This window comes from Myiozetetes cayanensis, unplaced genomic scaffold (assembly GCF_022539395.1).
Source record: "Myiozetetes cayanensis isolate MyiCay16 unplaced genomic scaffold, myiCay2020 scf7, whole genome shotgun sequence".
In the NCBI taxonomy this organism is placed as follows: Eukaryota; Metazoa; Chordata; class Aves; order Passeriformes; family Tyrannidae; genus Myiozetetes; species Myiozetetes cayanensis.
In genome coordinates this window covers 45369822-45385606 of record NW_026087964.1, presented here as the reverse complement: position 1 = coordinate 45385606, position 15785 = coordinate 45369822, and the positions used below count along the sequence as shown (strand labels likewise).

The window sequence follows — 15785 nt, the reverse complement described above, 5'->3', positions numbered from 1 at the left end:
TATTTAACCTTAAGGATTAGGGTTCAGCAATCTCCACCTACCTCAATAATTTTGTCATTTGAAAAGCTGGGTCTAGATTGTATTGTCCATTGCTATGCGGATGGAGGGTGTTACTACTTCCATACATAACAGGTCCACTCATCACAACTATCTGCGATGAAGAAATGGGACTGCACACACACACACATGATCTGGTCTTTGGGATTCTCCGCAGATCTCTTTCTGCGTTTCCCTTTTATTCATACCCTTTTGTAAAAACGGCACCTGGTGGTGTCTCTTAGTTAACCAGAATTCCCAGGATCTTGCCAAACTGGTGTTTTGATTCCACACACTCACACTCGTATCACGTTGTGACTGTTCTCAGCTGCGGTCAAAGCCACGCAGACCATGCAGATCACAGAGCAGTGTTCCGCTTTGAGAACACAGCACTCTCTTCGTCAAAACACCACTCAAGGTCCGCCCTGCTTTTTTGATTCTAATTAAATGAACGCAGGTGCAGGCTGACTCAGCTTGTTCCCACAAGAACCTTCCAGCCATCCAAAAAATCTAGATGAACATACACTTCATCCAGTAGCAACATTCTAAGAGCAATTTTGAGCCGGTTCCTCCTATACACGCTGTTTAACAACAAAAAGGTAAGGTTTTGTGACAAGGATATGAGGCTAAGACAGGTTATGACTGTTACACTGATTACCTGCAAATGCTTGAAAATATACCAAAAGGTCAGTGTTACTTTACATTTTAAAAAAGCGGTTTATTTTTATTTTTTTATATTTTCCTTTAGCAGTTAATGTTTCACATACTGAATTAACCAACTTCAGGATTTCTGAAGAACCCTGGAACACCATATGGTTTGTCTTTCAAACAAGCAAAGCTGACTGAAAAGAAGAAGATTATTCTTTGGAGACCTTGAAAAATAGCCAGAAAATTAATCTCCGAACTAAGCATTTTTAGCACAGGAAATGCCAAGATCTAAGGGTTTATTGCAATAATTAAACATGAATTTAAGTTTGCTCTGTCATGTTTTTTTTAAAGTTGTAGTAGGCTGAACAAGTATATCTAGAACCAAAAAACTGGCAGGTTATATCAAATGAAATAAAATATTCCCTGTTGACACCTATGGCAGCAAGCATATACAAAAACAATATCTGATATTTTTAACAATTCAAAGTGAAAACCAGGTATTTTATTTTATTTTATTAATTAGCTGGCCATCTTTACAGGTCCACAGCAGAAGAGAATCACCGTACAACTCAATGAACTCCAAAATTAAACAAAGAAAGCAAAATTTTAATTATGCTACATTAGAAAAAAAAAAACAAACCAACTTCTGCTTTTTGATTACATATAACAAGAAATAAATTTTAAGTGCTTCTGGAGATGATGATGAGATAAAGATGAGGACACTTTTACAGATGTTTTGAAACTTACTTTACTTTTTTGATTTATAGATAATCTATCCATAGTTAAGGGACTAACCATTACATTTTGTCCTACAAACTACTAAAACCAAACACTAGCCAGCAGTTTAAATAACATAAGAAAGAGCTGCATCTCTTTAACAGCTGCAGAACTCAGGACAGAGGCAGTAAAATATAAAAAAAAATACAAGAGTTAAAAATCCTACTGCAAGAATATCAACTGTAATAAAAGAGAAGACATTAAAACCAGCAGCTAGTTAGGTGCCAGGACATAATAGAACCCATAAGGACAGGCAAAGAATGATGCTAAGTTAGGAAGAAAGAGTCTGTTTTCAGAGAACTTCCTGACAGACACCACAACAAAGCAACATGAATGGTGACTGTGTGGTCCCCTTCTCGTAAATAAATCAGGCGTCAAAGGTTGATCTGCAGTTAATAAGAGGCCTAAGCCTTCTCCAAGGATTTGTAGTATTCTGTCAGCACGGTCCAAGCCTTAGGAGCCATGAAGCCTTCCGGCGGGTTTTGTCCTTCCCGAGCCAGCTTGCGCATGCGAGTCCCCGATATAAAGTCAAAGTCTTCATGGCTGAGAGAGAAGGAGTGGGGGTAAAAGGAGGGGGGGGAAAAAAGAACATACTTTTTAAAAGCAGGTAGAGTTGCTCATATTCCTTCTGCTTTCTTGATACTTTATACATTTCTTCTTGGGAGTATAATGCTGAATAGCAACTATAATTTCCAGACATTTGCCCAGCACTGCCAGTAAGTCCCAAGAATATACAACCCCTACAATATTCAGTGTAGGTAACTCCTGAGGTTTTAGAAGCACGGCCCAACTGAACTACTGTGGATTGAATTCAGTCTGTGCTGCCATTGAGCCTGGCTTGTTCTCTGTGAGGAAACAGAACTCCTGCTGAGGGAGAACCATCTACTCTACCTACTGTCTCAGCCCTTCGTCAAAGCAATAGCAGCCATCCTGTTTTGAACCTTGCCTTGCCATGGCAGGAGACCAGCTCTATGAGCTGGTTGAATGCTCCTGTGCTGGTTGAAGAAAGCCATTTCAGTGCCACCACAGAATGTGTAAAAAACAAGATTGCACCAAGTCTTAGTGAGGGGTCATTTGCAGAACACAGAAAGCGAAAGACTCAGAATCTAGGGGCAAGCTCCACAACTGGGCCATTGCAAGACACTGAGCACAGATATACATACATATACATATCAATAACGTGGCACACACAGTTCAAAATAAAGAAAAAAGCATGGGAATAATAAAGATACCTTCCCGTAAAGATGTTTCTCCCTAAAAATCAGAATTCAGTTGGACAAATGTATAAATGAACACAGATCAGAATTGTTTACCACTGTTAACAATAAGAATCTAAATCATTAACTTCTCAGCTATGTGGTCATAAGCAGCAAAAGCTCCACAAGTTAAATTACTCCTCACAGGACTGAGACAGTACAAGCAAGACAAGAATGCCAGAGTTCTATCAAAAGCTCCAAAGGAAAAAATTATGTATTCCTAAATTAAATACCAATTTTACTTACGCCATTCACTCAATTTGCAGCATGTATGCATTACTCATTCTTTACTTGTCTGTTTGAAATAAAACCCAAGTATTGATCTCAGATGCACATGCCTTAGACAGAAACAAGAGCCAAGTGTGCATATCAGAGGGCAGAACTTGGCTCTAAGTGTTGGTCTACACTCAGTAGGGTATGGGAGTTAGCAAGATGCAGAAAGCATTCCACAGTTCCCTCTCAGAACACCACTAGCCCCATAACTTTTTGATTTGGATTGTATGCCCTTCCATACATGTTCTTTTCTTGTTGCTTTCAATTTGGGACTGCAGGTTCCTGAAGTGTCACAACAAGGCAAAAAATCCCTACTGTACTTCACTTCTGCAAAATATAAATTACATAAAAATGAAAACTTAAGGTTGATGTAATTCCATGGGAGAACAAGTTGTCACTGCTATTTATAACATCGGAAAATTTTGTTCCTTAGCAGAGAGGTGTCTACCCTTCACTAACACTGCCTGAAGGTAACTTGTGTTCTCTGCAAAGAACTATTTCTATAAAATATATATGGGGAAGTGATAAGCCTGGCTAATTCTGTCAAAAAAATACCAAGTCTTCAAATGATCTGTAAAAGAAGAGTAAGGTAAGTGCTATAAAGTTTCTCCATGTGTGGTTTTCTCCTCAGTGTGGTAGCAATACCAAAATTTGAGCATTAAAAAAACAAAAAGGTGCTTTATACCGTCCTTGTCTGGTAAGTCTTCAGAAAACCACTCAACTTCCTTTGGTGCCCTACAAGTGAAATAAAGTACTAAAGCACTGAAGTTAGATAAGTCCTGTAAGTTTGCTTCAATAGACAGTCAATAAGACAATTCCTTTAGTCGCTTCCTACTCCTAGTAATACAAAAACCAGCTAGGAATTTGAGATATCAAGAGAGAAACACTAAAAGAAGCTAAGGAGATCTGCAGAAATTATAAGAAAATGAAAGAAAAAAAAAAAGAGTGAGGACCATTTCAGAAATATAGTACATTCAGCACCTCATAACATTTCTAGAAATGTTTTCCAAAATACTATTAAAAAGTACAAAAATACTAATGATGCCCGCTTATTATCGCAAACTTCTATTTTGAATAGATTTTTCTTTATTTAAAAAAATTACTTTAATAGTCACTAAAGTGACTCGAATGGAGCTTTGGCAAAATATACTGTATGTATTTTCTGCCATTTTAAAAATTAAAGCATTTACAATTTTCCAGTTTAATCTTTGCTTTCATATATAAAACAGAGTATTTGAATAACCACTCAATGCTCATTGTCTTTACTAATGGTAAAAATCAAATCTCTTGAATATCAGAAACTGAGATTTCTGCTAAGCAGAAAAACCTTATCAGCACTGTCACCACTGTGGTGGGATGTGAACCACAAGCATTTTGAAATAAAACATATCAGTATGAGCAATTTGCTCTAGCAGAAAGAGAAGACAAAAAGAGTCATCAAGTAATTTTGTTCATAGTGAATTTTGAGGATATTAAGAGTTACTCTGTATAAGATGGATTTGAGTGGAACATGAGAGGGTGAAATATTTGACCGTTTAAGACACCATGAAACATACATGCCAAAGCCATACAAATTCCTTCCTCAAGTCAGATTTGAAATTACTCTCAATGAAATTTAATCCAAGCCTTTTCTGAGGATGGGATTTAAGTGTTTTTGAAATTTTTATTCAGCGGCTGCTGGAATTAATTTTCTTTGAGCCACACTGTATGCTAGTAAATTCTTGTAACACTGATTTGCCCTTTTACTACCAATTGAGTTTGAATAGTACTGACATAAGACTTTGTGCCAATGCAATTAAAAGCATTCTCCAAAAGAAAGAGGTAAGGAAGGCAGAAAGAAATCCACAAAAAAATTTGTCAACAGCAAAACAGTCCTGAAACATACTACCCTGAGGACTGGTACTTACTCCCTGCCATAGCATCCTAGAACTCTACTACACTCAGTGTGGAAAAAGCCTTACTCTTACACTGAAATTTCCTCTCTTGTGGAGGACAGGATGTCATGGGTAAAGTAGAAAATACATAAGTCTGCTGAGCTCTCACACATCTAGCAACAGGAGAAAAGGAATCTTTTCTTACACTTCAGATTGTGCCTTCCTTCCATACAGACAGTATCCATATAGACAGCCACAGGTGCACAAGATAGTGTTTTATATTTGGACAGCAGTAAGGCATTTGTTCAAAATAACATAGGAACAAACTCGTGCTGTTAAATAATCTTCAAACTGTTCACAGTAACTGAGCATTGGGTTCAAAGAACACTACAAACCACATAGAGAAGATTAAGACTTCATAGGCCAATTCTTTCCTTTCTTCCATTTACAAAGACTAATGTTTTAATCTCTTAAATGTATTTCCCTTTTACAAGTGACCCCAGCAACCATCAGAGCTCTTAATGCTTTACGAGCTCAAACACTCTTATGAGTAGTGTGTGAGGCTAAGATTTCAGACACCTCACAGTTCTTGTAACAAAATGAAAATATCACCAATTTGCAAGTGGGAAACGACTGCATGAAGATGTCCACAGTCCTACAGGAAAGCTTCTCTGCTGTACCTCTGAGGTGTCAATACAGTGACCGAAGGGAATATTTTTTCCACTTCAACATTATGACCTACAGGTTTAATCTAAATATAGAACGTATTACGTAATAGGTTTTTCATTTGGGAGCACTAAAGATCAGCTGTAATCTTGGGAACCCTGACCTTCTGCTAGAGTTTCAGCACTGTTCAAATGACCTTCTTGGAATTCCTGTTTTCCGTGGTGTCTAGTGCTCTCAAGGTCTTAAGTAATTACTCTTAAATACAAGATACATGATAAAAGTGCAGACCATTCATTCATAGTTTTGCCTATGGATTAATTTCTTTTAACAAACATATGGAAATAAAACAGTAATATGATTCATTCACCCTGGTCTGGCTTCAAGACAACTGTTATCTTCTACTCAGCTGGTAAATTTCAGATCTGATAAATTCCTGGGACAATGCACTGCCTCCTTATCTGGGGTCCAATTCTAACCTTAAACCCTTTTTAGAATTATTTTCTCTGAATTTAAATTTGCCTTTGTAGCATCAACTCATAAATTATGCCACAACTCCTACAGGAACAGTCTTTAATATGTCAGTCCATGTTATGCCTTGGGAATGAATGCCCCATGATGCTGAATGAACCTGAAAGTGCCAGCAAGGTTCAAATCCCATGAACAAAGCTTCAAATCATTATGAACAAACTCCTTATGAAATTAGAACACGATATTGTGATTAATATCAACATTTGCAAACCAAATCCTTTACCTGCGGTGAACGGAATTCCTTTCTGACTGGCAGGAGGGTTTAAGTCTTCTGAGTTTCTGCAGTGTTTCAGTGTATCCTAAATAAAGTACTAATGGTAATTGAGTAACCCCATTTCACATAACTTAATCAAGGAGAATAGCCAAGTGTGCTTATCTCAGCCTCCCACTATCACTTTAAAAACCAAACAAATTTGAGAACAATATGTACTTAGTTGGAGCAGCTGTCCTGTAAGTATAATTTGATAGTATTAAAGCACTCACAGCAACCATATTAAAGGTCCTGAGAATAGACCATATAAAGTTAAAATCTCTTTTCTTCACAGATATCCATGCTTCATCCACATTTTACAGAGAGCATGAACAATCTGCTCCAGTCACCTTACTTATGGATGTCTTTTAGCCAAAATGTTCTCTTCAGTTCTCTTTCAGGGGAAAAAAAAAAAAGTGAAAGTTTATTTCCAGACACTTCTGTGGCTTTTTTAATTGCCAGACTAATTTCCTTTCTTAATTGAGTTTTTTCTCAGCAGTAGTCTGTGGCTGCATTTTATAGGGCTGATCTTCTGTAAAGAATTGGGAATTTCTGCTCACAAAACCAGCTACTATTATTAAACCACCAATCCCAAATTACACTTGTTTGTGGTAACTGTGAGGCCTTTTTGGCTGAGGAAACACACTAACTGTTTTTCTCAAAGGATTTCAGCATTGGGTAGGGATTTTTGGGGGAGTGGGGGTATTATTTGTTGGTTGCTTGGTTCTTTCATTGTTGTCTTTACACTTCACTCTATCAGCAGTTTACAGGTCAGACACTCTTTTGGAATTTTTCCATTATAACTTGAATTCTTCCTATAAACTTTTCCAAATCATGTTTGGACATATTCAGTTATAGATCCAAAATTCTATGAAATATAAAACTGTAAAAACTTGGATAAGGACTGTAACAATATTCATACTAGTTTTTATATGCATTGCTTCTTCAGAATTCTATGCAAGTAGAAATGCTCAAGCTTTCCACAGAAACAGATTAAGCTTGCTAACTGATTTCAGCAAGAGCAAAAAGGGCAATTATTTTTTTTTATTATCATCATTTAGGCCAAGGGGAAATAAAGTGAAATAATCTCTACCTGTGCTGCTATACATCACTTCAAATGCATTCCTCAAATCCCTTTCCTAGATCTTAGATTTTTTTCAAAAATATGTTTTGAGATTTCAGTTTCATGAGGTGCTAAACCTAGTTCTGAGATGTCCAAGAAACAAATTAAAACTTGTGCTGGCTTCATGAGGTAAAATACAAATACGATTTCAAGTCCCTGGTTGTTCACATGTCCTCACATTCTAAAGAATAACTTTGTTTAAACAATTTACACAGGTTAAGTTTTGTGCATCACTTTGCAAATACAATTGCTGTGCAGCTACTACAAAGGCTTTTACATCAGTCTTTTCTTACTCCCTTTCCTCACACTCACTGCTCCATGATTATTCCTGAATGCAACCAGGATGTTTCCGCCTTTCCTTACTAACAGGGGCACATGTAGATACACCTTCTTCCAAGTGACTTCAGCTCAAACACAGCACCACAGCAGGGCAGCATGAGGTCCTGACACAAAAATTAAACAGTCATGTTCTCCAGACTGTATCCAAGCAGATACTGGGTCTACTGAGACTCCAAGGACAGCCCACACTCTGGAGGATACTAGTGGAATGAGAAACAAACTGAACTTTAAGATGAACTCCACTAAACTGCACTTGTATGGACACCTCTGGGAGCTGGAGGCCTTAAGCACAACAATCTCATGGAATCAAGGCAGCACACCAGAGAAATTAAGGGCCTTTGTTACCAATTTGGAGGCAGGGCGCAGTGTAGGCTTTTTGGTGCTTCCCAGGCTTGCCACCAAGGTCATGAGCAGCTCATCCACAGCAAGTTATCACGCACAGTATCTTCTGGTATGCAGCTGGCCAGTGCCAACCCAGCATCTGAGCACCTACCACCACAGGCATACAAGGAACACTATCAGCAAGTGTTACATCTTCCTCATTAAGGCTGAGCATGAATGTTTAGAGGTGTTACAAGCAAAGCAACTCCGCCCCTACTAATTCTGCAGCCCCAACTATTCAGACATCCTTCTGGCAGTTGGACCAGAGCTTTGGGTAACCTCTCAGCACTAGCCAAAGATTCATCCTCCACCATCCCTATGGCTTGGGATTGCCTTCAGAAACAGAAAGGTAACTCACTAATATCAGCAAAGAGCCCAACTGCAATAACCTCTGCATGTCTTTGCTGCCAAGCCAGGTGTGGTGCAACTCATTACAGAGCTGCTCAAGATAGCAGATGGTGCTCTCAAATGCACCTTCCCAAATGGAGGAGTGTAGGGGACCTGAAAGAACAGATGACCACATGGCGAAAGAGTAACTACATCCAGCAGCTAAGACACACAGCTCAGCTATAGCTCAGTCCAAGAGAAACCCACTTGCCATAACCTTTCATACATTCATTAGTGATGTAAATTCTGGAACTGCTTAGTTGGCTGTCAAGCCTCAAAGAATTGAGAAAGGTGCAATAGAAATCAAATTACCCATTTCTAAAACAAGTTACAGCAATGCTTCTGTGCATACAACCTTCTCCCCCAAATTTTCAAGCTGCCTTTTTCACCAGCTAAGTGGTGAGCTCAGGAAGTATTTCCACAAACATCACTATTTCACATCTAAGGGTCTTCCACCAGTACTGATCCTTTCATATTTCCAGGCAATCCTCCCTTCCCTGCCATCCTCCTTACAGAGTCAAACATCACATGGTTCAGGACTCTGCCACATTTTCAGCATTACACAGATTATCTTGAAACACAGCCAGCTGCACCCACCCAAGCTCTAACTGTCTGGACCCTACCACAGTGCTCTGTCTCTGGCAAGCAGAAGCAGTAATGGCTCTCTTTCCAGGGAGTCTGCATGTGTCCACATTGCCATCTAGAGGATTGCTGCCACACTCCAGTCCATCTACCAACAGTGTGTAGGGTACGACGGAACAGGATAAATTCATAGAATCATAGAATCATAGAATAGATTGGGTTGGAAAAGACCTCCAAGATCATCAAGTCCAACCCCTGATCCAACTCTAATTACTATATCATGGCACTAAGGGCCATGTCCAATCTCTTTTTAAAAACTTCCAGGGATGGTGAATCCACCACCTCTCTGGGCAGGCCATTCCAATACCTGATCACCCTCTCTGTAAAGAATTTCTTCCTAACATCTAACCTAAACTTCCCCTGCAGCAGAAGGGCAGAACTGCACACTGGTAGCACCATGGTCTATTTTGCGTAACAGCTACAGAAACAGGGGAAAAAAATGTCCAAACCAAGGCCTCACAGATGCAGTGAAAGGATAAAAGTGTGCACACAATGCAGACTGAAAACCCTGGGACACACAATGGTCTTAGGGCATCATTTTGCATTCTTATTTAACAGAGAAAATAGCTATTTGTCAGCCCCTCTTATCCACTTTCTTCTCCATGATGCACACTCTTATTACTTTTCTTCCCTGATATTTGATGCATACCTGACACGTGAGAAGCATATTTAGAAAGATAAAGCAGCAGAAAGCTTATCTTAACATTATAATAAATAGTAATATTTTTCTCTGGATTTAGCAATCTGTGCCACTGTGTTCCAGAATTAGAGAAACCCCAGTACCTAGGAGAGGTGAGCCTTGATGTGTCAGCTAAAGTTAGATCAGGTAGTTGCACTGTGAAGTAAATCATGCTGCAATCAAGCTGCATTAGTGATCTAAAACCACATCCAAACACTGCCATGTTTGAACAATATGAAATTAGTTATAAACAATTTTTTTTTATGTTGGCAGGGGGTAAAAGGCAGCTGTTGCTCAAAATTTTCTTAAGATGAAAATATAACTTACTGATCAGAGTCATAATAATCCATGGATTTCTTTTTTTTGTTATAAGCTGCAACCCTGAAGGGTACAATTTCCAGCGCTCGGAGGCCTGGAGCCATTGTCAACACTTTGGCACCGTGAGTCGGTTCATACAGATCTTTCCCAGTGTCAGGATGTGGCATCCCTGCTGGATCTCGCCCTACAATGTAGAAGTTAGCTCCTGCAACCATCCGTGCTCTGCAGTGCCACTGAACCTAAAACAGAGACAAGGGAAAACAGTTAACAGAAGAAAATGCTCAAAATATGACACTGACAACGTGCTGTATGATTCAAAATGAGTGGTTTCATAACTAACAACTTGGGGTTTACCTTTTTTTCTTATAGTTCAGTTACTACTGAAGGTAAAAAAAAATATATTTCAAAGGAAGTTCTGCACATGGACTACTGAATCATCATCACCCTACAATCAAAGAAAAGCTTTTAAATTATTTAGAAATGCATCTCTTTTACTGACTATGGTGAAAGGATTTTTTTATCCTCAAGACTGTTTGAAGTATTTACTAGATACAACTGTTAGAGATGTTACACTTACAGCAGTTTTTAGACTTACCATGTCACAGGATGTTGTGGAATTTTCTTAATTATTTATATATGTAATATTTTCAATACCAAATTTAACTGTACAGTACAGGAAAAGCAAAATAACTATTACATTATCTTAGGTAAGACTCAACTTTGGAAGATGTCAATATGCTCTCATACTGGGAAGTATTCCCCTATAAGAAATGTCATACCATCTACATGACTTAGTATCTGCCAAAGAATACTCAGAGAAGAGTTTTAAAAACCAGCAAGTATATCAGTGGTTTTTTGTATGTGCAGCCCTACCCTTCACACACAACTGAAGGGCCTACCCACTAACTACATAATGTAAAACAGCTTCATAGTTGAATAATACTAAATATCTGTCAAAACATCTGGCAAGCACTAAAGCAGCTCTCTGGGCAATCTGTTCCAGTGTGAGATCACCTGCACAGGATGTTCATCCTCCTGTTCAGGTGGAACTCATGTGGGTCAGTTTCTGCCTGTTGCCTCTTGTCCTATTGCTTGGCACCACCAAGAGCCTGAATCCATCCTCTTGACACCCTCCCTTCAGACACTTGTAGGCATTGATGAGGTCCCCTCTCAGTTGTCTCTTTTCGAGCCTGAACAGGCCCAACTCCCTCAGCCTTTCCTCACAAGAGAGATGCTCCACTCCCCTCATCATCTTTGCTGCCCTCCACTGGACCTGCTCCAGGAGCTCCATGTCCCTCTTGTACTGAGGAGCCCAGAGCTGGACACAGCACTCCAGATGAGGCTTCACTAGGGCTGAGTAGAGGGGCAGGAGCATCTCCTTCAACCTGCTGGCAATGCTCTTCCTAATGCACTCCGGGATACCACTGGCCTTCTTGGCCACAAGGGCACTCTGCTCTTGTCCCATTTCTATACATCTATACTACTTCAGAATATATTTACTTTCCTAAGCAGGTGAATTTATTGCATTTTGATAAAGAACAGAACTGTTTCTTTTTTTCCAAAGCACTTATCAGGAATTCTAAAAAATAAAAAACCAAAAATGCTAAGTTGATGCTTCTGAAACATGTCCATTAAGATTTTTACAGATTGGAAAGCCACATCCACCCTGAAGATAAGCATATTAACAGCTGCTTGTTGTTCTGTAAAGCACTTGTGCTACAGAAACAGATCTAGTACCAATGTCTTTTAAGTGACCTATGGAAAATTATTAAATGAAGAATCTCTTTTATAACTTGAACAAACATTACTGTCAGAATGTATTCTGAAGTCACTGGAAATACCATGTAAGTGAAGAAAAAACTTCTGTTCAGAATAAGGATTGTGGATTTTGTTCCTTCTCAAGAACTGAGGAATGAAGTAGAAAGTCTCTGTTAATTCTCAGAAAAGGTCTGTGGGGAACTGCACAAGATTCCCCACAGTTACTCATATGCCTCAACTAGAGCTGGGTTGCAGGTTTCTCTTCTGAATGGAAAGGCAGTGCGAGCTCTGTTTGACCAGTCAACTGGCCAGCAGAAAATAAGTGACACCTTTAAGTGTCTAATTTAGACACCATAAGTGCCTAATTTAATTTCAATAAGTAAGATCTCCTATCTACCAAAAAGCTACCACAGAGTTAACGTCTGAGCCTGGTCAAAACTTGAACTTCTGTGACTCAAGGTGGAGAGGAGGGCAGAGAAAAAAAAAAAAAAAAAGAAAAAAAAGAGAACAAGATGGGGAATCAATATCTCCTAGAGGAATTGACCTCATGAGAACATTTATTCTTTCTGCTGTTTCCCACAAACCTCTAGGGATTCCAACCCAAGAGCCGGCTCCTAAATAAAGTGTTGCCAAGGAATTATTTCATACAAAAGCCTTGAAACGATTCTCCCTGAATTAAGTTTGCCAAAAAACAAAAAAAGACTTTTTTTTGCTTAATTTGTGTATAGCCCTCCAACATACAAACTTTTTGCTTAAGTCATAAAACTTAAGTACCTTAACATTGAGGACAACCATTTGTTATGTTAATAGATCTTATAAATCCTTTTGAAAAAGACTGTAAAAGAGGAAGGATTAATTTATTATTATACCCTTATAACTGTAAACCCAATATTTTCTCCCACCATTTCCAGCAAAATCCTCCAATGTAGAAGTTTTTTCATAAAAGAATGTTTCGGTTGATGACAGAAAGAGACTTGACAATTTGGTTTCCCAAGGAAAACGAGTCTCCTTTCTCTCCAACAAAAAAACCCACAAGACACAAACATCAGGCACAGCACTAAACACTTAAGTGCACTATCAAAAGGGTTTGGTTTTTGTTTTCAACTCTCGATGTATTCACCTCAGTTGGTCCAGCGTACATCATGGGGGAAGGGAATATAGCTACCACAGTTGTTTCTGGATTCAGGATTCCCTCCTCCAGCACTGCAGCGTGCTGCTTCATGCGCCACATCAGAGGAACATCATCCTCCTTTGTCCAGCCTCCAAGTGGATGCAGGAGCAAAACCGGGCGCCGGTAGCCACGTTCCAAAAGTTGCTTGTGAGTATCCTGCATTAAAAGAGCGTGGCCGTTGTGCACCGGGTTGCGTAACTGGAATGCAAAGACAGCATCTATGGAGGAAAAACAAGACAAAAGATATGAGAAAAGCAGGTTATTTTATCAGGAGTTGTACAACCACAGAAAAATCTTCGGTACAATATTTCCTCTGAAATCTATTAAACAAATATAGTAGCAGTAGTCACATGTCATTGAAGAATTACGAATTATTACAAAATCATCATTCTTAATAAGCAAAACTAGTAAAAAAACAACTATACAAAAAAAAAAAAAGAAATATTAATCAGCATCTTTAATTTAAGAAATTTCTGCAGAATTACTCTGGTTTCTCCAATAGCTACAATCTTCTATTTGGATGTTTTGCTTGCATATGCATATTATATTCTAGGAGGAAATCAAACTATGCTACCTGTCTTAAAGGCTCAATATATCATCAAGAGAACAAGCAGACGTGTTCGCAACAAAACAAATGAAAGGGGATTTAATGTTCCTTAATAAGTTCCCTTCACCTTAACAGCTTAGTAGATTTTACACACACTAAGAACAAAGCAAGACTAACTGCTTTTCCAGACTATTACAAACCCTTCAATGAAACCCCCCGACACAGCCAGGATTTCTCTCTTCTGCAGATTAGGATGAACTAAAGCACCCTGCAAACCAGCAGAATCACCATAGCTGAGAAGTTTTCCAAGAAGAAACCAACAAAATCTAAAGAACAGGTTTTTTTCAGGCATCAAATATGTATTTGTTTAAGGGTTAGCTAAAACAGAGGCTGGCATCTCAGACCTATTGATCCTGGAAATACTGGCCACACTGAACAAAGACAGGGGCTCAGAACAGATACGTTCAACCATACCTTTATAGTTTTTGCCTAACATGATAATATTTATATCATATTCTACCACATATTAACATTATATTTTCTTGTATCAGTGACATGTCTAGAGTGCATGGGAAGATAAAATTAAGAACCTTGGGCATTAGCAGCTTCTATTATGTATTTAGGTAATGCAGTGCCTGAGATTATAAAAATTATTACCAGTAAAAAGCAAAGAATGCCACCTAAGAGAGTATTCAAAATTTTCATCCTTGGAACAATGTTAGTCTCAGTGGTGGCAGCAGACACTTGGATAAGTCTCTGCAGGAAGAAACAAAATAAAATAAATTTACTCACCAGCATTCATTTCCTTGAATTTCTGCCTTAGTTCAGCTGGAGTGAGACGATATTGATCTAGTCCATCATTCCAATAGATACGATCAAGGACCTGCAGATCTCCACCAACAAGCCAGTTCCCTTGTTCCATAACCATCTAAGAAAAGAAAGGAAATTCCTTGTTAGTTAATTGTCAGCTTCTCCTGAGCATCTACAACATTGCAATAGAGAACACATCTTTACCAAAGAACTGTTCCAGGTTAATTTTATTTGACAGTTGCAAGTCAAGCATCAATATTAAAAAAAAAAATTAAAAAGTAACAGGAACATAGTCCAGACATGTAGAGAAATACACAAATCTTCAGTAGGCACACGCCTTTCTTTCAAAATTAAGCATTTTTTTAATATATAGAAATGCAAATAACCAGTATTCTTAACCAACATTATTACATAACAAAGATAGTGTCTGCAAAGCCTTATATATTACATTAATATAACAGCAGTAGTCACAGGTCATTGAAGAATTATAAATTTTCAGAAAATCATTGTACTTAATAAACAAAACTAATAAAAAAACAACCATATCAAAAAAAAAAAAACAAACCCACAACACGTTAATTTTTGAAATTTCTGCAGAATTACTCTGGTTTCTCCAATTACAAAAATTACAACTTATTTAGTTACAATTTTTTCTTATTTAATTACAAGATATTAATACAATGAAGTTGACACACTTTATGGTCAAAGCAAATACAGCTGCAATATCAGCCTTGTAATTCACGAGATTCTCGTCAGCAATTAAGTAACAGGTAAACAGTTCTGATTAACTATTCACCCACTTTAACTCTGGAATAAAATCAGAATCTTGGAAGTAATATAGCTTTTGGATTTGTTTCATGGTAGCACTTTACGGAAGCAACATATGTTGTACACTCACTATAATTCTTTTTATATCTTTAAATATCACCTCATCCTTTATCAAAAACTAATTATGGCAAGCTGATTAAGATACTCTAGCAATGGCCTCAGAAAATTTCTGAGGATGTATTTGCTTTTGAAGATGGAGCCACAAAAACATTCAAGTTTCATACACATTTCTGATTAATTTTTTAGCCTTATGTAATTTAAAGATGACAACAAATGGTGATATAGCAGAAGTCACTACATACTACACGCAGAAAAATTAAGAGTGGATTTCTTCTTATCTGGTTTTAAGACATACTTGTAAACAAAAAGATACTACAGAGAAAGAGTGGGGAAAGAAACACACGTTGGCTCTGCAGAGCTAAGATGCAACATTCCCATCAGCTTGCATAACCAAACACAGCACTGTGATGAGTACGTTACAATTAGAATATTTT

General features: G+C 38.1%; 1 protein-coding gene across 1 annotated transcript in view; it reads right to left on the bottom strand.

Annotated features, from left to right (window-relative positions):
- Positions 1-733: 733 nt before the first annotated feature.
- The window catches only part of PAPSS1 (3'-phosphoadenosine 5'-phosphosulfate synthase 1), a 43408-nt gene continuing 28356 nt past the window's right edge, over positions 734-15785 (bottom strand). The window contains exons 9-12 of the mRNA XM_050338145.1: positions 14446-14581; positions 13056-13324; positions 10187-10416; positions 734-2004 (exon numbers count right to left, since the gene is read on the bottom strand). Of these exons, the coding sequence (XP_050194102.1) occupies positions 1866-2004; positions 10187-10416; positions 13056-13324; positions 14446-14581 (774 nt within the window). The 3' untranslated portion in view covers positions 734-1865. The remainder of the gene's footprint in view (positions 2005-10186; positions 10417-13055; positions 13325-14445; positions 14582-15785) is intronic.